Source organism: Falco biarmicus, chromosome 2 (genome assembly GCF_023638135.1).
Source record: "Falco biarmicus isolate bFalBia1 chromosome 2, bFalBia1.pri, whole genome shotgun sequence".
Lineage (NCBI taxonomy): Eukaryota > Metazoa > Chordata > Aves > Falconiformes > Falconidae > Falco > Falco biarmicus.
The window spans coordinates 72,979,463-73,006,623 of record NC_079289.1 but is presented as its reverse complement, the minus strand read 5'-3'; the positions used below and the strand labels follow the sequence as shown (position 1 = coordinate 73,006,623).

Genomic DNA, 27,161 nt, shown 5'->3' with positions numbered 1-27,161 from the left:
CCCGCTCCTCCTCCTCCTCCGGCGGCGGCGGCCGCACAAGAGCCCTATTGTATTATTGACACTGCTGGGCTCCAGGCCCCGCCTCTTCCCCTTCCCTTCCCTCCCTGCCCGCGCCGCGCCGGGCCTTCCTGCCAGCTGCGCCGGCGGAGCCCGCCCCCGCCCCGGCCGGCGGGCGGGAAAGGGCCTGGGGCGAAGGCCCCACTCCCAGCCCCTCAAGCGGGCGTCAGGGCTGAGGGGAGCGAACCGCGCCTGGAACCGGCTGGGAGCCGGCTCCCGCCGCACTCAAGCGTTACTTCTCCCTTCGAGGCGCCAAGCACAGACGCCGAGGCCGTGGCAGTGCCTGGCCCGCCTCCGCGGAGCCATCAGCTACCGAGACCCAGCTCTGGGCTGGGCAACGGGCAACAGGAGCAGAGGGGGCAGAGCACCTCGCCACATCCTACCTGCCTTCCAGCAGCTTCCAAGGGTGCCATGTGCCCATCCCCACCTGGTCCAGCCCTAAACCGAGAACATTTTGTGCAAGTGGCCCAACTTGTAAAATGATGATCATAAAGTCTACCGTAGGGTGGCTTTAGCCAGCCATTTTTATAGCCACTCAGCCTGTAATCGAGTTCCTCATCCAAACATTTGACAGAAAGCACAGTAGACAGCAAAAATTTGGCAAACCTCCTTCATTATTAGGCCCCACGCCCACACACGTTTCCCATACTGCTATTAGCAAGTATCACTTGCATCAAATGCACTGCAAACCCCTTTTGCCTTCCTTACCAGAAGAACTGCTGCAGAGATTTATCTGGAGAATGCCCTTCGGCCACTGCAGCCCTGTTCTCCGTGCACACAGTAAGTGACGCAAGGGACGCACAGAAACTCGGCAGGGAAGGAAAACAAACCTGGGGTCTCAAATCTGGGATACAGCCCTTGTCTCTAGGCCAGGCACAGAGGAGAAACAGCAAGAATGTAATAAGCAGGAGTAACAAGGAAAAGAGCAGCAGCAAACATGGCAGTGATAGTTCAGCATGCCTCAGCTGCACTTCTACAGGGCTTCCGGACAACAGCCAAAAAATGAGGTGAAATGGATGGTAAGAAAGGAGGTACTGTTTCAGGCCAAATGTTCCGTCTAGCTCAACAGCCTCCCACCTGCTCTACCAAATCACAGGCCCCCCGCATCAAACTTCCTCCTGGCCCAAGTGGCCATATACAGTAAGATACTTCCCCCATGTGCTCCGCAAGCCTCCAACTGCTTCTTACTCAGATTTCCCAAGCAGGATGTGGCACGTCTGTTTAGTAACCCTCAACAGATCACTCCTCCAAGTACTTGTCCAAGTCAGCTTTCACTGAATCCATGTAGGCTTCTGGCTGTAAATCACTGCTGGCAAGGACTTCCACAGATCTACTACCTGCTGAAAAAAAAACCCAAAAAACCAACACACCCAAACAATCTCTTTTCTTTTGAATACCTGGTTAATATTCCTGCATGTAAGAAGTGTAGCTTTCTACAAATGCAGTTAGATGGCAACCAAACTGTGACACTGACAAGTATAACTTCCTTCATGCACCAATGATCACCTTATTTGCCTTCTGTTCATTAATGTATACTTGCCAGGAAAACACTCTGAGTAGCTTCAGAAAACCACAGTATCAAGTAAAATACCAAGAATGCTCCCACCACCACTTGTGGAATCCTCTGTATCAAACCGGGTGGAGTCCAGGCAGCAGGGCAGGCAATATCAATTCTAAGACAAGAGACCTGAAGTCCAAAATTAAGAGAATTCGGAGTGATAAAGCCAAGTCCATGCGCTATAGAAAAAGATCTGCTTTCTAGTCATAAAAAGAATTTAAAGTCCAATTCAGTTAAACAGAAACTATTTTCAAGTATCAATGTCTTCATTCAGGTTTTAAAACAACTTCTGTCTTTTCTGTGTCCATGAAACCTGCTTAGTTCTAGAGTGTGTGTATAATATAGTGTTTAAGGTATCTGTCATTCTGAAGGACAACGAAGAACGTATATTCACATCAGTGAAGGAAACATTCCTATGAGAAGTTTTCTGCCAGATTATGTATGCATTACTTCATCAGGAGCAGATGCAGCCCGACCTGGGAAAGGTGTTGTGCAGCTATTTCCCATGCCAGGAACCACATGCCCTCCCCCCTCCCCCGCACTGGCTGTCCCATGTCAGGAGCAGACGATATCCAAACCTCTAGTTCTACAGTAAATGCACAGCTATACATGGTGAGCTCAGGGCCAAAAGATGACATAGGAAAACTGGTGGCAGAAAGTCCATGGGGCTGCTAATTTCAATAAATGCTTTTATGTGCAAATACATTTTTTGTTATCTCATCCTGTGTAACTTTGAGCAAACTATTTACCGTTTGATAAAGAACTTACACAGCATTTACATTTGCTATGCATTTCTGAGCAAGATGAATAAATAGGAAGCAGATTGTACACTGTTTTCTTCTTGAAGACATATGCAACAGTTTTCACATTTTCTCCAGAATGGATGAACTACAGATGCTCTTATGCACCTAGAGAATATAAGGAATTTACAAAGCCAGATGTTAACATGCTGATAAAATAAGAGCACAAACATGAAGTTCTCCCAAGGGAGGAATGCTCCAGAAACTAGAAGTATAAGAGATATGGTCAAGGTAAGATAATGTATACATGTATACCATACCCAAGTTGAACAAAGTCATTATTCAGCCTTAAAAAGGCTGCCTATAGTATATTAGGGTATTAAGAAAGTTACACTGAAGTAAAGTTTAACATCTGAGAAGTGGGGTCACACAGAGTTTACATGGATTGGAGCCACAAAAGAAGCATCTCTAGTTGAAATACCTAGAAGTATTTAAGTGAATTTCAATAGAAAAGCATTTTTTCGACAAAATCTGCTACCTCTGATTTTGCCAGAGAATCAGATGCCAGAGAAGTAAAAAACAACAAACGCCGGAGTATCATGGAGGAGTAGTGGAGGGAAATAAGAAGTGGAAAGGCCTAAGAGGTTAATTCGTACTCCTTGCCTCCAAGCCTTTGCAGTGTTCCCAGCATGCATGTAGAAGCCTCCATGGGCAGCAATTCTAGTTGACTGATAGAAGCAATACACAGATACCCGAAGCCTTTCTTTGAAACTTGTAGATGCTGCATAAAACATACTTCATCAGCAGATCAGATACCATTGATGAAACCTTGATACAACATCCTTGAAGCCAGAGCAAGCATTGGCAGCTACTAGCAAGACAGAGAGAAAAGCTTAACTCCATTATTTTCCTTTCACAATGAACAAAATCTTTGAAGTGTTACCATAAAGCACAAACACCCACCTGCAAAGAGAACACTAATTATCACGGTGGAGTAACTTTCATTCTTCTGTGGGGAACAAAAATGCAAAGCGGAATCTCATCTAAGGATGGCTAGCTGTCTTTAAACCCTCTTGTGACTAAAATGTTTCTGATACTATTAGATATAGCAGCAAAGAGCACTCAGAGCTTCAAAAGATTTGTCTTTAACACTGAATCCAACTCTTCAGCACCTGTTGGGGCAGCTATCAAAAGATGCCCTCAGGTCATAGTACAGCCCTTCCATTTCTTCTCCAGAACCCTTAAAAAAAAAAGCCCCTGAAGTGTTTTTTTGGTGGGACTTCAGAAATGGGGGGGGAAGGTCTCGCCTCATAAAAAGATCAGCACGTTCAGACAAAAAAAAAAAAAGTAGTACTTCCACAATCATGAAGCATTTACTCTCTTTAGAGCAAAATGTGCCAACTTCACTTCCCAGGATCTGACAAGTTCAAAGTTTTGTGCTTAGGGAGATCTTTGATTCATCTTTCTCCTCCTAAGACAGTAACACAGAACGGAGAGGACTGCCAGCAGCTTTCAAAACCTATCAGTATTACGGCTCTGTGCCTTAAATGCATGCAAGTAAGTACCTAACAAAAAAGAATCAAAGAATACATCTTACACTTATATTAGTGAGGAAACAAATTGTGTATCTTGCCTAAGAGTTTGAAAGTTACCTGCCTCTATAGTGCTGTACATGCAGTTTGGGGGAAATCTCACCTACAGCAGTCGCCATCCATACAAGTAGGGGGAAGGCTGCTGCTCCCTTCAGTGCTCAGAAATCACACGGCAATGGTCACACCACCCTTCCCCACACCTCCAAAACTTTGTTTCGGTTTTTTTGGACACACAAATTTAATGGATCAAACCGCAAAAAAAACTTTTCAATTTTTCTTCACTATGACAAGGACAAAAGGTAACTAAAAATGAAACTGGAGATTCTCACATGACTATGAACTAGGACTTCATCACCATGATACTTGTGATAAAATGAAGTTGGACAAGCAAAGAGATACATACCACTATCATCGAGACACAGAGTCCTTTGAGCTCCCAGTACTGGCAGAGGTGCCTACCCTTCAATGTATCCTCATCATTTGGGTAGAATCTATAATAGCACATTGCTTTTAGCCTTTGCAGTTTGGAAACCTAAGACAAACACTCATTTAAACATTGTTCAAGAGCCTCTTAACCTCACCATAATTTCATCTCTATCAACTTTACCTGATGCTTTTAAGGACAAACTTTCCATAGCAGTTTTAACAGAAGGATATAAGGGAAATCCACATGTATTTGGAAGGTCTCTTAGACCCTTGACAACACTGGCAATTTTAAAGCCTTGTGCAACTATGAAGAGGATGACTTGTACTTGACAGTAGCTAGTCACATTGCTTAATACATTCTGGGAAGGTATTCAGATACTCCAGCCATGAAATTGTACATAGCTAAGGATTATCACTAGATACATGAAAAAGTAAAGGGTTGAGCAGTTGCACATTTTCCTCTGTGTACTCAGAGATCTTTAGAGCTTTTTTAAAAGCTTCTCTCACTTCCCCCTCCTTTTCTTCTCTCTTATTCAGAACCACTGATAACTACATATGCATCAGGAAGACTGCATGACCACAAACATTACCAACAAGAATTCTACGGCAACGAGACATTCCAAAGAGATGAATGCAGTAAAAAGGCATTCTTCTATCAAACTGGACAAGACGTCTGGCCTGTTAATACACTGTGACTCCTAACCATCCAGTGAAACCTTCCGTACATCCTGCTTTTACCAGGTTTGAAGCTCACAAAGTTTTCCTGTAAGTAGCTGGTTGTGTGAGAGACAGAGCTCAGACAGACAGCTTTAAGAGAAACTTCCAGGCTGGCAATACAGCAAGTTATTATTTTTCAGAAATTGTTATCCTCAGCAAATGGATATAGCTTGTACTGTGAGCTCTGCAATGTTCAGGGAATGGGGTGGACCACCACAGAGCTGCCTTCCAGCATGTACTGCAGCAAGAATGCAGTACTACAGCACACAATAAAGTGCTGCAGCCCACTTGCACCATCCCACTCAAATCCATGCGTGCTAGAGACAATACTTGTGAACCGCACTTATTCATAGGTTTTTAATGCTATTGGACTTGAATTTATATGTTTTAGATTGGGTTTAAACATGCCTTGGGAGAGCTGTTTCTGTAGACCTCTAAAGACTTGTGTCACCCTTACGGATTAAGGCAGCTTACTTATTAATTCAAAAAAGAAATGGCACAAAGGTCCAAAGGAGTCAACAAGGAACTTGATAGCAAAAATCCTACAGTTTAGGAACTACTCAGACAGGCACCTGGGCTGCTGTGAGGTCTTAAAAGATTCATGTCATAGTGGCTTTTACTAAATCTTTAAGAAAAAAGCCTGGGGAATCAACACCTAGAAGATATTATCAGCAATACTAATTTAAATATGCACCAAATGCTGAATGCTTTATAAATAAAGCCTAAATTTTTAAAAGCCAGCATTTAAGAGAAGATATACAGCTACGGAGTTCTCGCTCACACTTGAGTCATTAAAACTCATTTTTGCCCCTATTAGAATGACTGAAGCACATATTCTCTAATAAAAAGCTTCAGGTTGCTTTTCAGAATTAAAAAAAATAACAAAATCTGTCCCGGTTATGTAAATGCAGCCTGGTATGTGGATTACTTTTAAATCCATGCATTTTATGCATGACTATTAGATACAAAAAAAGAAAGTGGGTAAGTTCCTAGCAATTGGGGCACAGATACAAAGCTTCTGCATGTTAGTATTTGAGGATGCGACTGGTGAAAATTGTGGAAATACTTAAGGGCAGCTTTGCTGTGACTTAGATACTACAAAAAAAAAAAAAAGATTACTAGGCTACTCAGATCCAACTAGGGTACAAGATTTCTTTTTTAAACAGTAAAATTGTACAATAATAGCTAACTGTAAACCAAAAGCTTTAGTTCTTTAAGGCTTCACAAGTTAACTCAAAAGAAAATTATATGGATACAGTACGTCATGTCCTTAGCAAACATTTACACTTCATGAAAGTTACCCCCTACACCATGTTTAGTTGGAAGATTTTCATTTCTGGCCAGTTTAAAGCTGAGTTTGGAAATTTATTAAATATATACCTGTTTTCAGGAGGTTTTGCCTGTTTTCAGATGTTTAATGGGATATACAAATAAATTGCTTTCTAAATGAACAATTTATTAGTATAACCACCACAATCTTGTTTTTGCTGTAAGCACATCACTAGCATGCATCTAGTACCTAAAGAGGTAAGCACAGTTAAAAGGCACAAAACTTTTCCAAGATAAAATACAAAACAAAAAAACAACCACAGGCACCCATACATCAGGGAGAAGTACTTTGTCTCCATCCTGGAACCTCTGTACAACTTGATACATGAATAACTTCTTCCATATTTTACTAGGAAAACTGCAGTACAGAGTTAATCATATTCTCAGTGACTCTGGGGAAAAATCCCTGCTGTCAAAAATTCACCTTTCTTCAGTTAGATGTAAGTATCTAAAGTCCCCGTTTAAACACTGAGTTCAGTTTTTATACTTAATATAACGTAATCATGTTTTGCAATATTTGATAATTTTAAAAAGTCTTCCAGAATCCAGAGTGTAGATTTTCAATGTTTATTATGAATCACATTCACAGTGCAATACAAATTACATAAAAAGCTATACAACAAACGTACAAAGACTACATGAAGCACGTACCATTCTGTAATGCATACAGTACCTGATGCTTAGGCTGGAAGTGTTCTTAACACCTGTTAGCAAGAAATGGAAGTCAAAAGATAAATAACCAGACTGAGAAACTCCTTCATTATTTAGGGTTTTTTTTAAGTAAAAAACTCTTCATTGATAGCCTGCTTACTAACATTTAAAAAAAAAGCAACACACTGCTCTTTCCCCTAGCATGTAGAAAAGTTCTTCCACTGTTTCAAGACTACATTAATTTTCAATTAATCATCCTGTCCTCCAGTAAAACTAGTCACAAAAAAATCAATTTAGCACTTTGTTTCCAGAGCAGGTTGGTCATGCGAAAAATAAACTATTAAACATACATATAATCATATGTCAGCACATAAGTTTGGAAATATATAGAAGTTTAGAGACCAAGATGGTCCAATATATGCACTGCTTAGATAAATTACACAATGACAGTTCTGAAGTACATTACAAAATTTTAATGTATTTTTGTGGTATGGACAGTACATTTACTGTATGTGTTTGGAATAATTTCATTGACGAGTTGCACTAGTACTTTGGAGACTGATCTAAGGTTTCATAGCCTCTCCTCACACATATATAAAAAAAAAAAATGCTGGCTGGCTAAGTGCAGATAAGTGGCAATTTCCACTACCAGTCAGATTCTGGTGGCAGTTTGATTTCATTTCACTTTGTCAAATAAAAACATTTCACAGAAGTGACATTTTTCTTACTTTCTATACACCAGTGGCTGAGTAACTTCAGGAGATATTTTTCTTATTTTAACTATGCATAACCTTAACAAGAGGTCCTCAGGACGTATTCTTGATACATAGTTTAAACTAAGGGCAAGCATTTGCCTAGTAGCAACAAAATGACAGCTCAGAATATCTTTTGGGCATGACAGAATTCTGAATTTCAGGAGAACTGATTCTTTCATGTGCTAATTCTAAAAAATTAGGAAAAGATGTGTTTTTAGCCACCCACTTTGGGAGCTCCAGAGCTATGAAACTGATGACTCATTTTCAGTTAAGGTGCACAAAGTCTTCCCTTTTGACAGATGACCATAATGGGGAAATTACTGCTTTAGCCCCTCAACACAGCCCCAGTACATTCAATGGATTGTAAACGCTAAACTGGCATGCCACAATTTTAATTAAGAAATTTGGTTTTCTGTGTCTGCATGCACAGCCTGTTCAAGTATTACAGAGGGCTTGTAAACCTGGACATAAGTTTAAGTTCACGTAGAAAAATCATTAAGTATGCAATATGCAAAAATAAATCAATAATGTATTTAATATCCATCCATATATATTCGCATTTTACCATGCACTATATAGCAATAAGCATCCTTACTGATCACTATTCAAATGCATCTCCCAAAATGCTAGTAGCACTTCTTCAGTCTGTTTTTAGAATTAATCCAAAATAAACCCTATAGCAGTATAGTACTTTACAGATTAATTTTCACTACTACTACTGAGTGTAAAACCCTTCTCCTGGGGTCTAGTAAAGAACAGGGTTTTTCCATGCCATCAGAGACCTTCTCTGACTCCTGCCTGGTTGCTGTACAGCCCTTCTAGCAAACAACAAAGGTGCCAGAGACCTATTGCTCCAAATCCAAGGGAACTTAATGTATATCCCATCCATGACTTGGGAATACCAGAGACAGCTGCATCACCGCAGACCCTGAAAGAACCTTAAAGCATCTTCAGCAGAGCACTCATGCTCAGAATTCACCTCAAAGCAGAAGAGCCTGGTGAGTACTCACTTACCAGAATGGTGTTACAATTAGCATAACAGCAGTTATGCTTGCTGCTGCAAACAACTCTGTTCAAAAAGATGCTGAAGCAGAATAAGCCAGATGTGCATTTTAGAAGTCATGCATTATTGCTGAAAGCATGCTATAAGAATTCATTTCAGACTAGGCTTTTGAAACAGAACAAGGTCTTAAAAGAAAAAGATTAGTTAGGATGAGTTTGGTACAGTTCTCTGGATGATGCTCTGTTTGTGTTGAGAATGTACTCTGAATAATTAGAAAAGATAAGGTGGGCACCTGAAGGAGATAAGGAGACCATCGAGTCAGGAAATTGTTGAACAAAGAAAATTGAAAGGTCTACTCCACTTAGATCCCACCTATTGTGAATGGAATGATTAGGTGTCAAAATCAAATGAGTACATATGTAAAGACGTTGTGTAACCTCTCATGAAAACTGTATAAAATACCTAACACTTCACTGAAAACTTGGGAGCTAGTTGTCCCATGCAAATCGGCTAGCTCCCCAGCGTTGCACAAAAATGCCTTTGCTGCTTAAAGACAAAATTAGTCTCTGAGCAGTTACTCTGTGCTGTTTTGGCATCACTTTCAGAAAAAGTCAACGACTACAGCTTCCTCTCTGGCCCCCAATGAAGACATATTTGCATGTGGGAAAGTTTTGAACAGCAAGTTTCGCATAAATGCACTTTCTAAACAATGTGTCTGAGTTAAAGATAACAATTGCTACTGCAGCAAATTTGAATCAGCATTGCACTTTTCAAATATGTATTACCATGAGATGTCGACAAGAAACATTCAAGTATCAACAGAAGTATAGAAATCACTGGAAAAAGTTAGTAGAAAACCTCCATTGTTTCTGGAATTGAAATACAAGTTTTAAACACAACGTATGTGGGGATCTATGCCATTTACCCCAGTTCAGGTAATATGGTATTAAAACCACCAATAGCTTTACAAAAGGGATATATGAGGAATACAAAACCAAATGACAAAACTTCTCACATACTACAGCCATATTCAAGCCAAGTGTCATCCAAGCGCCAAGATAAACTGTGTGTGAACACCTTCATATTAAACTTCACATTCCCATCTGCATGTCAGCGAAGTTGTAGAAATTGTCTACATCTTGAGATGCTGATGCCTTGCTCTCCGATACAAAAACCTGTTTTATTAAACAAGGAAATAGTTATGCATCACTAGTAAAGAAATTCAAGTAGTCTTTGTTCATTTGGAGCCAGTAATGGTTATTTTTATTTTTGGATTTCATGAGAGGCACATCTCTGTTAGTTTCCACTGTGTGACAGATTAGTCCTAGAATTCTCTCGGCTCTGATGCACCCTTTGTTACCATCATCTGTCCTTATCAGACCTGCTTGCTGCAGTAACCCTTCCAGAAATGGGAAATAAAAGTCCTGGGCTCAATTATACAGGGGTCACACCTTAAGCTAGTGTCCATTTAGATGTGTTTTGCTTGGTATCATAAAGCCCTGTCCAGGGGAGGGGAGGAAAACAAACATGCAAAAACCTTAGACTACCATTTAAGTTTTCCTTTAGCAGAAAGGCAGAATTTGTAAAAATTACTCCCTTGCACTATATTGCCCTCAAAAAAATTAGTTGCTTCTTCAGCAGATGATTTTTTTAAAAAAAACCCCTTCAATTACATTTGCATTTTGCAAAATGGATCAACACATGTGAAAGTCCAAGCTCTAGGACAGTCAACTTTGAAAGCTTTCACAGGTCAACTATTAATGCCCTAGGCAATGCCCCAATAATTCAGTAACAGACAGTGTTGTGGCTGTTCATCAGTCTCAACATGCAAGTGATAGTCTCAAAAACTTAGAGTTCTTACTATCTTACATTTTCTATACCTCAAGAGGATACCATCATTATCTCAGCACATGTGTTGGCACAGCCAACTGAGCTATTCTAGGACTGTAGGAATGGGTTATTCCAGATGACTGTGCTCTTACAGTCACCACTTTTCTGCTTCAGCTCAGAATACCACATGGATGTAAACTATCACAGTTCCTTGAATTGGTTTACTTAAGCTATGTATTAAGATTAGTACCCTGTTATCCAGTAAATTTCCAATTAAAAAAAATAATTATATCATCACTTTGTAGTTTCCTAGACTGCTGTTTGGATGCATGGTAGACTTCTGTTTGAAGGGACTTAAGACCATCTACTAATTATTTGGCAGTTGTTTGGTGCAACAGCAATAGGTACCACAGCCACAACAGCTGAATCTTCTTTCAGCATCCTTCCCTACCAAGATATTACCATTTAAATTTTGCACAGTATTTTATGAATAAGTGATGATACAGAAGAACAACACTAGAAAGCATCCAAAAAAAAAAAGTGCAGAAGGTCACACCAGAAAGAATGTCAGAGGTAAAGAGTGCAGATGTACCTAGTCCACACAAATAGGGAGTCTAACTTAAGTGCACAGCATAGAGCTCTCCTTGTAACATGCTGTTTCTACCAAACAGCTCAAAAAACTCTGGTGGTACTGTTGCTGAAGAGCTTTTCTACCCTTACTATAGTATCCAGAGTTGTTTATCAGATTTATATCAGAAACAAAAACTTGGTGAAATTATGGCTGTTAACAGACAAATTTCATAATTTTTAACTCTGGTTTTCAAACACAAATGTAGCTAGCTGCTTAAAAGCAGATTAATCTTCTGCAAAGTCTTACAGGATACATGTTTTCCTAAGAGCTTTGCTTACTGTTTCTTGATCAGGGATACCTATAATTCTTTCTGAGCACTATAACAACTCTCAAACATGATAAGGGTAGCCAACAACGAAGCAAAAACATTTTACAGCGCATTCCTGAACCTTCTGGAGTAATAAGTATGAAGTTTGTTACTCCCTAAATTGCTTCTAAACTATGACCAAAGAAACACATTTTCTAAAAAAAGAATATGCATGATATTCAATCATCTAGGGATCTATGCACAAAGCCAGTGTTTATCAGAATTCTGGAGTTACATTTTATCTGAATAAAGATATATACTTCTCAGGAAGCCCAAAGTTCTGCTTCCTACTTCAGAGCAGCAAGTATTTAGTAAGCGATGTAGATTTTACTATGGAACCAGGCTGTAAACAGAAGTTTAAAATCCAGATGCAGTAAGTAATTCCGTATTCGGAACTGAACCCAAACCCTACAGATTCTCTCCAAGAGCAATGCTTACTTCACAGCATGGAGTGCACAGTCTGAAGTTTCTGGATACATCTCAGATCAGGGCATTCATAGAATTATAGTAACAGACATCAGTCATTTTAGTGAGGAAAACAAAATTTTATTTGTTCTTATATTTAATATCACTTCAGTCTTTGAATAGAGAAAAAGATCTAGAAGAACCAGTGAATTACTACCCAGTATCAGCTTTGTTCTGTGTGGAAAAAAAAGTAATATGCTAACCACACTAAAAAAAGCCACTGTAAGCTCCTGGTTTTTTACATTTTTCTGGTGAAAATGGTGGTGATGACTATTGGGTCACAAGAAGAATCAGTAATATCACAACACTGCCCAGACTGTAGTTGTAGTATTCTTCAGAATGAGAGCCAAATTAAAGCCTGCTACATATCAGGTTTTCGCTGGTGCAATAAGCAAACATTAGCTGCATTTGAGATGACTTATTACAAGATAACTGTTTCTCAGAAACTGGGCAGTCTGGTTCTGAGTCAGTCTTTTGAAAGGAACTGAAAGACAGCAAGCAACTGTATGGACACTATGTCTCAAAGCCATTCTAGTCTTCATTGAGGAGCTGCTTGATAGCAAAGGGTTTGTCATTTCCTTGTTATCAGGAGTGCTCTAATTGTTTCCAGAAAGTTTCTCAAAACCAATGTCATTCAGAGAAATGGGGACAGCAAGCAAAGAGGAAATGTGGTGTAAAGAAGCTACAGTAAAACAAACTGACAGAAGAAGGAGGAAAAAAATGCCTTTCAGGAAGACACCTGTAGTATCTTACACAGCAAAAGTAAACCTTGAAAAAAGTTGAAATCCGATCATATTACATTTATCAAGGTTTAATAGACTAGAACATGACACAGCATAGTTTAGTATAAGACTTGAGCAGAGCTTTTCCCTACTACATTTACGGAATTTGTTTTTACTATTATATGAAATAAGAGTTTTAAGTGGAAATCTTCTACTCTTCAATGGATATGGGGATTTAGTACTCTTTCCTAGGGCAATTTTTCTTGTCTCTGACAGGCATCTTGAGGTTTTGGGTACAAAAGAAACTAAAACAACAGCAAGAAAATAGCATATCCAGATTTTACTATTCAGAAACTTTAAAAGGTTGTCTAGTACATCAATGCCACAGCTTGAGCATCAAGTATCACAGACATCCTGTATGATTTTCTGCCAATAAAGCAATACACCAGCTTACCTTGGTCCCGCTAAAAACATCATTTACAGTGCTTTGACATCCTTCCACAGCACCATCTCCACTGAACTCCAAAGCAACCACTGGACCTAGAAGAGAGTTTCATCTAGAATCAACACCACTTTCAAACTTGAAACAGTAGATTTCTCAACCCATAGAGAACTGTGAAGCTTGCAAGAAGTGTTTCATGGTTTTTGCTTGAGCAGCCATAACACTGGATAAAGAATTAAAAACACCTAACCATAGCTTCAAAGTACAGTGTTATCTGAGAAGAAAATATCTGCAATTCCATGCTCATTTTTGCAGAGATTCTGGCAGGATTCCAGTTTTACTTCTTGAAAGGCAGCAATGGCACAAAACCACTACGGAGCGCAGGGCATCATGGAAGTGAGTCAGACTACTGCTCAAATAGTGAGCCATTTCACAGACATCTGGAGCAGGACTGAGTCATTCAGGCATTTTTGCCTCAGTCCCAAGATAGAAAACGGCCTGATTTCTAGACTCGTTCTCACCCACTGTTTGCAGATCCCCTTTCTCTGGTTTCATTCTGAACACATTATTTCTTCCCACATGGGTGCAAGATAGCCCTTAAACTAGATTGTCATCTAATAGCTATAATAACTTTTGTCCTATTCTTGCAATGAGTATCACAGACCTCTTACATTACTATCAAACAAACTGCATGTTGCTACTAAGTTTGGGAGCGTGTATTGAGCTTTAGCATGTAACAGATGGCAAGACGTCAGTACTTCTGCAGGAAGAGGCAAAACCCAATTACAGTCAGATCAATAAAAAGGCTTTTGAAATACTCTGACAGTACACCAGTTATAAACAGGAATTTAACACTTGCCTGCTTTATACACATCTATACTGGATTTGCTTAAATATGTATACAGGAACACTGAACATCCAGGTGGCTGAGCAGCAATGGTGCTAAGTTAGAAACAGCCTAAAAGCTTCTTCTGACCATGCCAGACAGATCTGCATCTGCCATTGCTCCTGAGCTTTGCAGCTGGACCACTAGAGGGGGGGCAGAGCCACAAAATACGCATGGAATGGCTCATTTATGATGCCTTCAGGAGTTTCAGCTGGTTTAGGGCCTGGTTTAGGCTTTGGAAGCCTTTGGATGAGGCTTCCAAAACTCATCTCAACTGGCTTTACATTATGCCCTTCAAACACAGTCTTCTCCTTCAGTCCTCTTTGTTCTCCAGGGCTCTCAAGTGATAGCTAGGTTTCTATAGCAAGAAGAGAAAGAAAACAACACAAACTCACCTTTTTCAAGCAGTGGAATGAATTCTGATGCACGCTGCTGGAAAACTCTGTGAGCATCCTCTGCCTTCATTAAGACTTCTTTAGTCTGTACCAGCTGAAAGCCTTTACCAGTCATCTTTTAACAGAGAAAGAATTCATGTTAAAAATGCTTCCCAGGCAGAAAGTTCAACTCAAGTATCCATTTTCCCCACACACATTAAGTCACAGAGCAAAGGGACCCTTTCTGCTTTTTTCAAAGACCGTTTGCTTTTTCTACATTTCTGTTTATTTTCATTCCATTCATCCAGATTTTCTTCTCTGCCCTAGTGCACCTAGACGAGTAAACGTGAATATTTTTGTTTTATATTATGGCCCTGGGTTGTGATTTTTTTCCCCACAATCCCTCACAAGCTGAAACTAATGGGAGTTAAAAGCATTCAGCATCTGGAGTCAAGCAGTTAGTTCTCATTAGTCTGCAATAGCTCAGTCAAGGGTTAGCTCAAACTTCATCTATCCGCTGCTGAAGTTTTCCATTTTGGAAAAATAGTTACAAACTTTCAAACACACACAACTTTTTACTTCAAATCTAATGCAAAACAAAAAGCATATGAAGAAGGAGCAACAATGTATTTCCAAAGCATCGATTAATCCACAGAGCCTTAAGATTTCTACAGAATCTCACTAACTAGTCTTTTAGCATCTTCTTAACTGTAATTTCTAAGGAACTACTAACACAGGAGAACAATCCATTATCCTTTTGACTGTAGCTATTCCTTCTTCATAAAAGAACCACCCATAAGTATCATCTCCCTTCATTCCAGTAGCTGTTCCTAACTCAGTTCCACAAAAATCCAACTGGGCAGTGGGGAAGCATGGAAACACCCTATAACTTTCTTTCCTTGCAGTTAAAAACCCAAGGGAAAAAGCTCCATTAGTTCTTTTCTTGATCCTACAGCACTGGGATCAGCAGCTTTTGCAGATACCTCTCTCAGAAGCCACAGCTCATGCTTACTGGCTCTGTCATCCCTGGCACTCCAGGGTGCTAAAAGCAGCCAGCGACTCCCAGATTTTAGCTCCAGGAAAGCCCAAACTCAGCCAAGCTTAGGAGCTGCTGCCTCACCAGGGGTAGGTGGGGGTTGGGGGAGGAAAAAAACCCCACACACCACAAAACAGCTCCAGCTATTTAAGTAATCCAAGACAGCTGACCAGCCATGACCATGACAAACAAACACTGCCCCTTCCAGAAAAAGTTCCAGTACTGGGTGGCAGGGAGGATATAACGTAACAAGGTATTTTTTAAAAGTCTTTCTTAGTACTGGATAATCTTTCAGGACTGACAGTTTTGTTAGACATCACTTTTAGGGCAGTAAGCTAACAAGTTAATTGGCTATACCCCTTTCACAAGCAATTGCTTTTGCTAATCACTTACTCCACATTTGGCCAAGTTCATCCAATCAACTATGCATTTTCTTCGGAATGTAGCTTTGGTGTGCCATGATGGAAAAGCACACTGGAACCTATTAGAGGATAGACATGCCAGTCACAGGATGTCAGCTATAAACCAACTGTCTGATCAGATGATCTCCAGTCTCTCACTTTGCTTTAAGGTTTTAAACAGTGCAGTTGATCAGTATGGTTAGTAGACAAGCAGAGCCTCTGCATTTTCCTTTCAGGGAGCACCAGAGGCTGTCCAGGGGAAATTTCAATTAGAAAATCAAAAAGCTGAACACGAAGGCCACTTACCTCATCAATTAACTTCCTGGCATTTGCAGTTGTGTAGTCACCAGCAAAAAACACAGCCAAACACGATTCATCACTGCTTTTCTGTCTCCGCCCTCGAGTTACTGGTACTATGCTCCTCATAGCATCAGTAGAAATTCTGACAGCTTTCAGCTCCTCAGAAGCGGGCAAAGGAACATGATCTTGGACTACAGCATTCTCAGGCAAAAGGGCCCAATTATTTTCTCCTGACACAGGGGTAAAGTCATGGATGTTGCTCCATGTGTTATTGAAGATACTCAGTCCAGCATCTTTAAATTGTAAAGCAAGCTCAGGATAATAGTACTGGAAACATCCGAATTTCATACTTGTGGAGGACTCTATAATAGGCTGGGTGGCACAGCACAAGAATACCTCCAGCTTTCTGCAGTCCCGAGTGCGAAACTGTTGGCAGGCCACTATGCATTTACAGTCTTTGCAGTCACGGAAAAACACACTGCCTTTTACTGGTCCTAAAAAGATTCGGCAGTTTACACAGTCATCAATAGTGATTGTAGCAGAATGGTCAAATATGTAGATACTACAATTCTCACAGTCCTGAATGACAAATTGTTGCCCTGCTACTTTTCCAGGCAGTCGACCCACAGTTTCATCTTTAAGTCCGGAAAAAGTGTAATCTTTGGGGTCAATCTGAAAAAAGAAGGACGAAAAAAATAAAAAAGTTAACATCTTCACATACAGAGAATATTACAATGCTAAATGTCAACTTACATGCATTAATTGAGGTAGCACTGAACTGTACAGGATAATTTGCCAGAAAACTCTTCAGAGTGCTAAGAAATCAGAAGCAACTCTTCTAGCTAAACAACTAAACAACTCAATGCACAGTGTTGAGGTACAACAAAGAATTGAATCTACACTTCTGAGATGCTCCAGTGGAAAAAAAAGCTAACTCAGTTAGTCCTCTAATAAAGAAAGGGGGCATGAGGAGCTAGTTTTCTCTGTGGACTGTAAACAGTTCCAGCAAGGATGATGGTCCTGACTATTATCATAATAACCATAATAAATGGATTGGCCAACATACTTACAGATCCATAAAGCTACAGATACACAGTATTTCCTTTTCAAGTAGCTTCCTTGGTCATATTTTACCACAGCTCAACATGTTGTAAGGAAACCCTGCTGCTTTCAGGCAGTATCTCCTTTATTGTGTTTACAAACTACAAAGATTACTGTGATACTTATCTGCATCACAGCATTATCTTGTGCTAACAGCAGCTATGGGATTGTTTTAGCTACAACGGCAGCAGTGGTGCAGGGGGCTCTTCTCCAGCATCCCATCGCTTCTACCCCCCACCGGGGAGGGACACTTCAGAGAGACTGTGGCTTTCCCTGGGACTCTCCACTGGGGAGCAGCGACACCCAGGACAGTATGAGATACAGCTGTACAGCATGAATAATACAGCCCATGCTGTCATAACACCAAAGGAATCCGAGCTGGCTCATTTCTAGATATGTGTAAGTCTCAAAATAACTGCAATTCCCCAAGCAAATTCTACTCTGCCCTCTTGTGAAAGCTTATTAAAACAGCACTTAGAAATATACAAGTACCTGAACTAGCCTAACACAAGACCACTTCACAAACCTGGTATTTGATTATCAGCCTGAGGTCCGTAAAGTTTGCTGCACCATAATCAGTGTTAATGCATTACAACAATTTCTGTATAGTCCAGTTTGTAATAAACTCCTCCTGCCCAGCACTGCATGTTTGCATGAGATTTAGAGACCCGAGAAAGGCACAACCCAGGATGGGTTAGTGCCAGACACTCACTAAACCAGCTCAGCCTAGGTAGCTTTTGTCCAGAGCAGCTAATGAAAACCGAAAGTCTCTACCAACCAATAAAAGGTACTCCTTTATATACAACATAGCTGACCTCCGGACAGGAGAGGAGGTTTGCAGCTGATGAATTTCCCACAAAATTCAAGTTGCAACAATGAAGATTGGCTTCCTAGAAATCTCCCCTCAGTCATACTTAACAGCACTAGTACACATCCAGGAAAGTTAGCTGGAAGAATTACAAATAAAACTGGGAGGCTCGAATAATAATGAACATGGAGACACAGCCACACGGTACGATTAGGATTCAAACTTCTAAGGTCTTAAGTCTCATGTAACCTTACATATTTGATCCACATATATTTATACTTATATTCTCTCAAGTTTAAGAACAGAAGTATCAAAATTGTTTTTGGACATGTTCTTCCCAGGCATCTCCTAGAATGCTTATGTGTAATATATATATAACATTTGTTTGCTTGCTTTTTAAATAACCTTGGGAGACAAGCTTACTGCCTTCACAACAGGGTATAGAAGAACAGTTACTTCTCTTCGGGAGGAGGAATTCCTAGCTTCTGGAACTTACAGCTTTTTTGAAAATAGGCACCTAAGCATGTCCTTCTAAATTGCCCTGCTCTAAAAAAGCCTCTCCAACAGCACTAGCTCATCCTACACAACAGCCTTTACAGAAAGATATGTGAAACTTCAACTTCATCTTGCAATTTCATTTAGGCCTAGGTAAAAAACATTGGTTAATCAGCTAACCCACAGCTTACAGACAATTTTAAATGAGTACACTTGAAAAAAATAGTAGTTGAATTTAAATGATTAAAAAAAATGTCAACTTATTACTAGATTCAGGAGCTCAATTTTATTTCCCTGATGTGAATCAAGAGTTCTGCCCTGACACAACTCTTACTTCTTAGTTTGTTCACCACACTAGGGAGTTGGCCAATTTCCTCTAATTTTGCTTTGCAGTTTTCCTTTTAAAGACCAAGAATATTTATTGACTAACACTTCTGTCCACACTGGAGGGACTCAACAAAATAGATTTAACACTCTCTCCTCCCACTGGGTTATTGCTCCTGTGAGGAGGGGGTAATCTAAGAGACTGTGGTAGATCTGAATGTTCTACTTCCCCTGGGTAAAAGAAGCATGCCAGAAAAAGGAGTGTGAAAGCAGAACTACAGTTTTGAGGATGCATCCAACAACTGTTAATATGCTTATCACAGAGTTCCATGCTCACCATCTCTGAAGTCTGCAGTTATCATCAACAGGTTAGTATTAAATCACTGCATCCACCTTCCTTCCCCTGACAGTCAACACTAAGTGCTGCTTAAGCTTTGTCTCAGCAAGGTAGCAAAAAATCAGGCTAGGAAAACAAAAAACAACAGAAGAAGATAACCGTACAGCCACATACAACCATTACCAGGGCTATGTAGATTTTGCTGCCTGTTCATCTGGTGCAACTTTTGCTGTAAAATCCTAAACATGTGATAGGTCAACAAAAATCAGCTGTTCAAAAGCTCATGTATTTGCATTTGGATAAAGCTTGAAAGAACTTTGTCCAAAGCCACCTATCTCACCCGGACAGATGCTCTACTCTCCATCTCTTAATACATTTTGAAATGTCTTTTTTTTCCCCCCAGACTGGTGTAAGTCCAAATGATGACAGTACAGAGACAACTTCTAATGTTTTCAGCTGAATTTGGAGTTTTTGGACCAGGTATGAGTTCTACATTAATAGATATGCATGCAGTTCAAGAGTTGAAACCTTCTAACAGAAGTGCTATGTGCAGGTTCAGGAATTACTCCATAGACAGACTGAAAATAACCAGATAGGATGAAGAAGTAATCCCTGCTTACACAATATTGTTCCTCCTCAGAGGTACAGAAGTCTCAACTTTGGTTATCAGCGATGACCAAGTCTCTTAAAAAGGACCGGAGGACAAATTGTAAGGAGCAGAGATTTTAAAGAACAAAGAAAAGAGAGAAGTGAAGGCAAACAAAAGCCTGTCATGGTTGCTTTGAACTCTAGGAAGTTCTGCTGCAACAAGTGCAAGGTGTATTAAGCAGCTTTCCTTCCTGCAAACACTTGTCTTGCAAGAAGGTCAGAGAGCAGACGTGAAGGCTGCAGATGACGTACATCTCTTCAACTACCATTATCCAGTTTACTGGCACCAAGACAAGGCAGCTCCCATCTGGAAGACGACTTAGAAGTATTAAGCCCTCACAGCTTTTAGCGGTGACCATGCCTCAAATCACCAAGGATCCCAACAGCTTCTTGAACTCTTTCTGCTATGAGTTCATATCTTAACAAGACTTTTCCCTGGGTCCATCCGGAAAAGAGTTTTTGTCAGCCACAATATCCCACCACAAATACAAGACGACACTGCTGTTCTTCATGGATCACAATTCTTCCCACGTTACCTGGGTCTAGCCTGCTGAGAAAAAAAGTAATTTATAAAGTCTTTCTAAACCACTTACACCAAGGTCTTCTCTTCTAATATAATTCTCAAAACAATCATTCCCTCTCTCTCTAAATCATAACTGATGGCAGTTCAGCTATGGGCTTAAATACAGTTGATGACATACAAGAGTCAGCTTCTGACCCAGTGACATTAAAAGCTGCAGCTATAGGGTAGGCACACAAACTTAAGAAGCTTTATGTGCTATTTCTGTCGGTAGGGAATTAACAGAAAGGAAATAAGTAAGAAAATTGCACTCCCAGGCCTAGACACTTCTGCATATTCACACTTGCATGGGTTCAGTACCCTTAAATACTGAGCTGCAACAACCACTGGAGACTTTTGAAGCTACCTCTGGCAGATGTCTAGATTCTCGGGCAACAAGAAAGTGTTGAAAGAGGGACAGTATATGCCAGTTCCAGTCACTAGCATACAGTTTTTCCCATCTTGGAGTATCTCCTGCATACCTTTACTTCAGATGTGGCCAATAAAACAGTCTGAATGCACATTTTATTCTATTCTTCGTAATCTTCCCTCTCTCCCACATACCCCCAATAGCATAAAATGGTCATTCTCACACTTTTCTGAGCAGCAAACTATTGCCAAATACTGCAGATGGAAGAGGAAGAAGAAAGGAAATTACTACATGCCTACATCTGACTTAATTGGAAATATTGTTTAGTAAGTACCTGCTGACTATCAACTATCGGTTGATAGACTACTTTTTGAGACATACAGCAGTAGTTCTGGTGTACTGGGAAGCGTAAGAGAGATGCATTGGATTTAAGGGCAAAATATTTCATTGTTTAGTTAGAGGGAAAAAAAGTGATTTTATTTATATTCCAAACCAAAATATAAAATGACTACCTAAATGAGATCTAGATAGTTAAAGATGCCCACATCAGCTCAGACCATTCTAGCAGAATCCTCAAATCTAAGGTAACTAACGAAAGACTACGTATGATTTATGTAGAAAGCTAAACTTCGGAGGTTTTTTTTTTTTTAACTGTTTGAATACAGCCATCACTGTCTGATATATTGACGATAGGATAGCTGCATGCTGGCTATCAACTAAAACAATTAAGCTGCAAGTCTACTGACGTAAAACAAAACCCTACTTGTTCCTTTTAAAAGGAAAAAATCATCAGGGGGGGAAGGGAAGTCCCTCTTAACTTTAAATGCCATTGCGATCACAATTAATCCAATCCTACTTCTATGAAGATTAGACAATGGCAAAAAAGATAATGCAGCTTTTTATGCTTCTTTTCCTGCAGAGGTCACAGCACGTGGGTATGTCTGCTGTCACAAGACACAAAACCCCAGTTCCTGTCTATAGGGACCCATACTCAAGTTACTGCTGTGGTTATGGCTCTGGTCATGCATGTAAACAACATTAGTCACAGAAGACAGTAAGGTAAGAAAGGAAAAGGGAAACTGGGAGCAGTAATACAATCTTAAATTCCAGGTGGAAACCTGCTGAAGAAGGCCAAGGAGGACTAAGCACCACCAAGTTCCTCTCCCACACTTGGTCAGAAGGGGACTCTTATGACAGCCCAATGACATCAACACATAACAAGTCCTTAGGAGGCAGTGCAGAAATAACAGACTCAATCTGCTTACTCTCTTCGACTAAGAATCCCAAAGCAGCAAGAAACTGAATACTCATCCTTCTCCCTGTTGTTTTCAAGATAAGCTGATCCTTTGGTTCTTTTGCTGCACCGTGAGTAATCTTCACACAGTTCTCGGAAACCAAGGGTCAGCAAGCATTACAGAGATCTCAGCAGACTTACAACGCAATCTGAATTTGATTAATTTTTGCATACCTTAAAAACGCAAACTTCTGTCGTCACCTAAGTGAGGTCATGTAGGAAGTTGACAAGATCCCCAAAATTCATATACTTCCCTTATTTTTAATTCAACTATCAGTACCTTATAGTATTTTGCATTTAAAGTTTTCTACAACATGGTGCATTTTCAGGGCTATTATACAAGAGTTAGATGGCCACTAGGATACTGTCCTGTTACTCTGGCTAGGTCTACACTGGCAGACAGTACCAATACTCATCATCTGTTGCCACCAGAACATAATTAAAATAGACTACACTACTGATGCTTTCCTTCAGAAGCAGAAGAAAGTTTCACTGGAGGAACTCTTCAGGTTCAGAGCTTCTTCCAGCATGGCTGTCAGCTAGCAGTCACTTCACATCCCTAATCAGACAAGCACACACACATTTGTGTGCCCACACTTCTCTGCCTACAATGAGAGTATCAGCATGGTATTAGTTTACAGGAAGACAGCTGGAGTGTCTGAGCAGCAAGACTTACCCACCCATAACAACATACAAGGGATAGCTTACAAGAACTGCAGGCAATTGCCAAACCTGCTTGCAGAACCACACTATAACCAGAACTGCATCACCGAGTAGGAGAGCCTAACGTTAGAAACAATCCCCCAACAGAAATGGTGCATCAACACATTATTAGAAGTAACAGGAAATGAACATCAAAAGACCACCAGCCTATCTGTTGACAGAGTTGAGGTTTTCTGGGTTCAGAATACAATTCAATGCACCTGATGAACAAAAGGGAGTATTGATGTTGCAAGTTTTCCCACTGACTTCAGTCTGTGTGTGAACAAAAACTGTGAAATGGGCAAGTGTAATATACGTGATGCATCAGAAATGAGAAAGCAATAGGCAACTGGATAATATATCAGGGACAACACTTAAGGCTGCTACATTAACACTGATCTAGTACTGCTTATACAAACTGAGTTCAACCAGTTTAGCACACTAAGTGCTCAGTATTCCTTTACCTATGGCCAGGTGCCTCAATACTGCTTTCCTGGATATAATGTACTAAGCATACACCCAAAAGCCCCACGAAAGGTAAGGCTGCAAAGAGCAAGAGAAATGAGCTTAAACATTAAGTAGCTGTTCTTGAGCTGGACAGTACAAAATTATGCAGCTAAGTTGACGGCTTCTGTGGCTCAGTAGCACAGCACAAACTCACTGATTCTTCTAGTTTCTAAGAGGCTTTTATAAAAAAGGAGGAAGTTGTTGTACGTGCAATACATTACACGCTTTTTTTTCCTCCAGAGATAGATTGTTGGTGCTGCAATAGCCTCATCTGTTAGCTTGAATATACTTCCAGCACGTCAACAACAGTCATCTCCTTAGCAACAAGGCTGGCTGTTCTCTGAATCAAGTATTTCTATGTCCTGACCTTCCTCCTTTTAGTTTTAGAAGTTAGTGCCACATAAGCACTATGTAAAAAGTGCTCGTATCTGTTGAGCTTTAGCTGACGATTTTGCTCTAAAACTAAATAACATGGTTTCAAATGCTCATTTAGTAATTTACTTTTGCACAGAGCTAAGACTTGTTCTGCTACTCTAAAATGTGGTTTCAGTACAGCCCCTCTCCCTGCGAGAACAGTCTCCAAACCAGTAACAGGCTGCCACCCTCCCCTTCTCTCTCCAACGTGGCACTACAAATATCCACTAGCAAGTCAAAGCAACAAGCCCAACACAGATCAACCATCTTTATCCTCAAGGAACAGATTCCTCCAGGCCATGCACACACTCTCTCCATTTCAGCTTGTTTTAATCTACTTGGAAGACTTAAGGGACACCCTAGAGCACACAGCCAAGTTTAAAAAACAAGCAAGTTAAGCATTTAAATAAGTTCACACATTTTCTTTTCTATACTTGTAAAACATGGCCTAAAGGTTTGGGAATGTTGTTTGTTAAAACCACATCAATTGTTTACTGCCTGTCCCGTTTTCTCCTTCCCCACCCAAAGGCAGCTGGAGCGGAGGGGAGGCCTGGCAGGGCTTCAGTGTCACGACATTTTGGAAGTGAAACTTGAAATTAAGGTGGGAATAAATACATTTAATCCAACACTTCAGTGCTTTCCTGCTTGAGGCTTCATGATTGCCTTCAGCAGGTCAGGAAACAGCACTGGGAAGGATTTGTCTTCATCTGTCACTTCAGGGACTGGCAAGCTAGTTCTAGTTCCATTAGCTTTAGGAAAAAAAAAAAAAAAAAGAAAATCCCCAAACCAAACATCTAAAAAACCGCGACTCAAAAAAAAAAAACCCTCAACAACCCCAGCAGCCAAGCGGGAAGAGCAGATACTCCTGACACCCCGGACAGCAGCCCCAAGCGTTACGCTCCCCGCACGGCGGGTGCGGAGACCCGGGCTCAGCCCGGCACACGCCGCCAGCGGCCGCCATCCCCGGGCCGGGCCCCGGCGCGCACCCGCGGGGCTCTCAGCCGCCCCGCAAGCCCCGACGGCGGGCGGGCACACACCGCCCGCGGTGGCGGCCACGGCCAAGCCAAGGGCCACCACCTGCCTGGGCAGCGGGGGGGCGGCCCGAGGGCGCTGCCCCACCGTGAGCAGCCGCCGCCGCGGGCAGGGCACAGCCCGACCGGGCGCTGCTGCAGGCACAGGCGGCAGCCACAGGACGCGGCGTGCCGGCCCCTCCGCTGGCAGCTGCGGGCGCCTGGTAACCCCCTCGGGCCAAATACTTTTTGTTTTTTGTTAAACAAAGGCACTTCCCCGCGCGGGCCGAGCCGTCACCGCGGCACCGGAGGAAGCGGGCTCCCTGCCGGGGCGCTGCCCCCGCCCCCGCGCCGAGCCCCGCCACGGCGGCAGCCCCGCGACCGCCGGGCGGCGAAGCTGGGCGAGGCGCTGCCCCCCGCCAAGGCAGCCGAACCCCCGCCCGAGCCCCGCGGCCGCCGGGACGGTACCTTGGGTCGCTGGTCCCAGCTGTACTGCGGCGCCTTCTCCTCGCCGGCCGCCGAGTCCTGCCCGGCCGCCGCCGCCTGCTGCTGCTGGCCGCCCTGGGCCGGCTTCCTACGGCGGGAGAAGAAGCAGCCCATGGCGCCGCCGCCGCCCGCCCGGCCCGCGGGGAGAGGCTGGGAGCACGGGAGCGCGCGCCAGCGCAGCGCCTCGCCGCCCCGCCCCGCCCGCTTCCGGTTTCCCCCGTCTCCCGTAACGACGGCGACACTTCCCCCCGCCCCGTCCCGCTCCAGCCCTCGCAGAGCGGCCGCCCGGCAGGGGAAGAGGCCCAGGCGGCGGCGGGAAGGGCAGGCGGCGCACCCCCGGGGCCGCGGGGAAGCGCAGAAATGCGTCTGTCGGCGACCGCCATCGCCCCCCGCCCCGAGGGTGCCCCCACGGCCGGCCCGCGGGAGCGGCCCCGGCCCCGGCCCGACCTCTCCGCCGCGGGTCGGGGGGCGGTAACTGCCCGTGAGCCGGCACCCGAGAGCGGCCCGCGGCCCCTGAACCGTGCGCGGGTTCGGCTGTGGAAGGCGCCGTCAAAATGCCAAGTGCGGCGTGCAACTGCGGACCGGCTGCACCGAGCCGGTCCCCGTAGGTGCAGCCCGCGGTGCCCTGGGCGTGCGGCACCCCCGGCACTGTCGCCTCGCTCGGCTCCGGAGGGGACCGCACCGGCAGGCGCGGCCGCCCTGGCTTCTCGCACGTGTTTCAGGGCACCGGCAGCGAGTGGCGGCACAAGAACCCACCGCGTCCTGCTGCTTTGTGCCGCCCTTCGCAAAGAGTCGGGCTTTCCGTGGGGGTTGTGTCTGGGGGTTTTGGGGGGGTTTTCTTTTGGGATTTTTTTCGCCCCAGAGTTCAGGGGGTTTTGGGTATTTCCGCCCCGCGCCAGAGGAAAAAAAGAAAACACAATTTTTAGTAGACTGTCCAACCATTCAAAGCCATTTCCCCCAAGGTTTTACAGATTCTGTTCCCGGGGGTGCGGGGGAAAGGCTTCAGAATTGTCTCCGAGGTTTTGTTACCCAGTGGTGGGCTGGCCTTGGCCAGCTGCCAGCTGCTCCTCACTGCCCCTCCTGAACAGGACAGCGGGGGAAAACATGGAAAAGCTCGTGGGTCAAGATAAAGACAGGGAGATCACTTACCGGTTACTGTCACAGGCAAAACACTTGACTTGGTAAAACTAACTTTTTTTCCCCAATTAAAAAAAAGGTTGGATGATGAGAAACAGACTAAATGAAAACAACACCTTTCCACACCCTGCCACTTTCCCTGGACCAACTTCACCCCTCCATTTCCAGCGCTCCCACTACTCCCACCGCTACTCCCAAGCAGTGCAGAGGAGCTGGGGAATGGGAGCTGCAGTCAGCCCATAACAGTTCTTCTTCGCTGCTCCTTCCTCTTCACTTTGATCCAGTGTGGGTCCTTCCGTGTGCTGCAGCCCTTCAAGAACTACTCCAGCATGGGCTCTCCAGGGACCGCAGTTCCTTCGGAAAATATCCGCCTGCTCCATTGCGGGGTCCTCCATGGGCTGCAGTGTGGGTATCTGCTCCACTGTGGTCCTCTCCATGAGCCGCAGGGAAACCCCTGCTCCAGCACCTGCAGCACTTCTACCCCCTCCTTCTTCTCTGACCTTGGTGGTCACACTGCTGTTTCTCACTTCTTCCCCTTACTCCTCTCTGTCACCCTGCTACAGAGTGGTTTTGCCCTTCCTTAAATGTGTTTTCCCAGAGGTGCCGCCGATCTGGCTGAGGGGCTCAGCCATGCCCGGTGGTGGGCCTGCTGCAGCTGTCTGGAAGTGGCTGTGTGTGGCCCTGGGCAGCCCCCGGCCTCTCCTCACAGAGGCCACCCTGGCAGCCCCCCGCTGCCAGCACCTGGCC

At 42.9% G+C, this 27,161-nt stretch overlaps 1 protein-coding gene across 1 annotated transcript; it reads right to left on the bottom strand.

The window, feature by feature from the left end:
- Positions 1 to 6,972: 6,972 nt before the first annotated feature.
- On the bottom strand, positions 6,973 to 25,474 carry RP2 (RP2 activator of ARL3 GTPase). The gene is made up of 5 exons (XM_056328884.1): positions 25,260 to 25,474; positions 16,229 to 16,894; positions 14,507 to 14,621; positions 13,238 to 13,323; positions 6,973 to 10,003 (listed from the first exon to the last, which is right to left on the bottom strand). Exons 1-5 carry the CDS (start codon positions 25,389 to 25,391, stop codon positions 9,920 to 9,922), a joined length of 1,083 nt encoding a protein of 360 aa, XP_056184859.1. The 5' UTR covers positions 25,392 to 25,474; the 3' UTR covers positions 6,973 to 9,919.
- Positions 25,475 to 27,161: the final 1,687 nt, after the last annotated feature.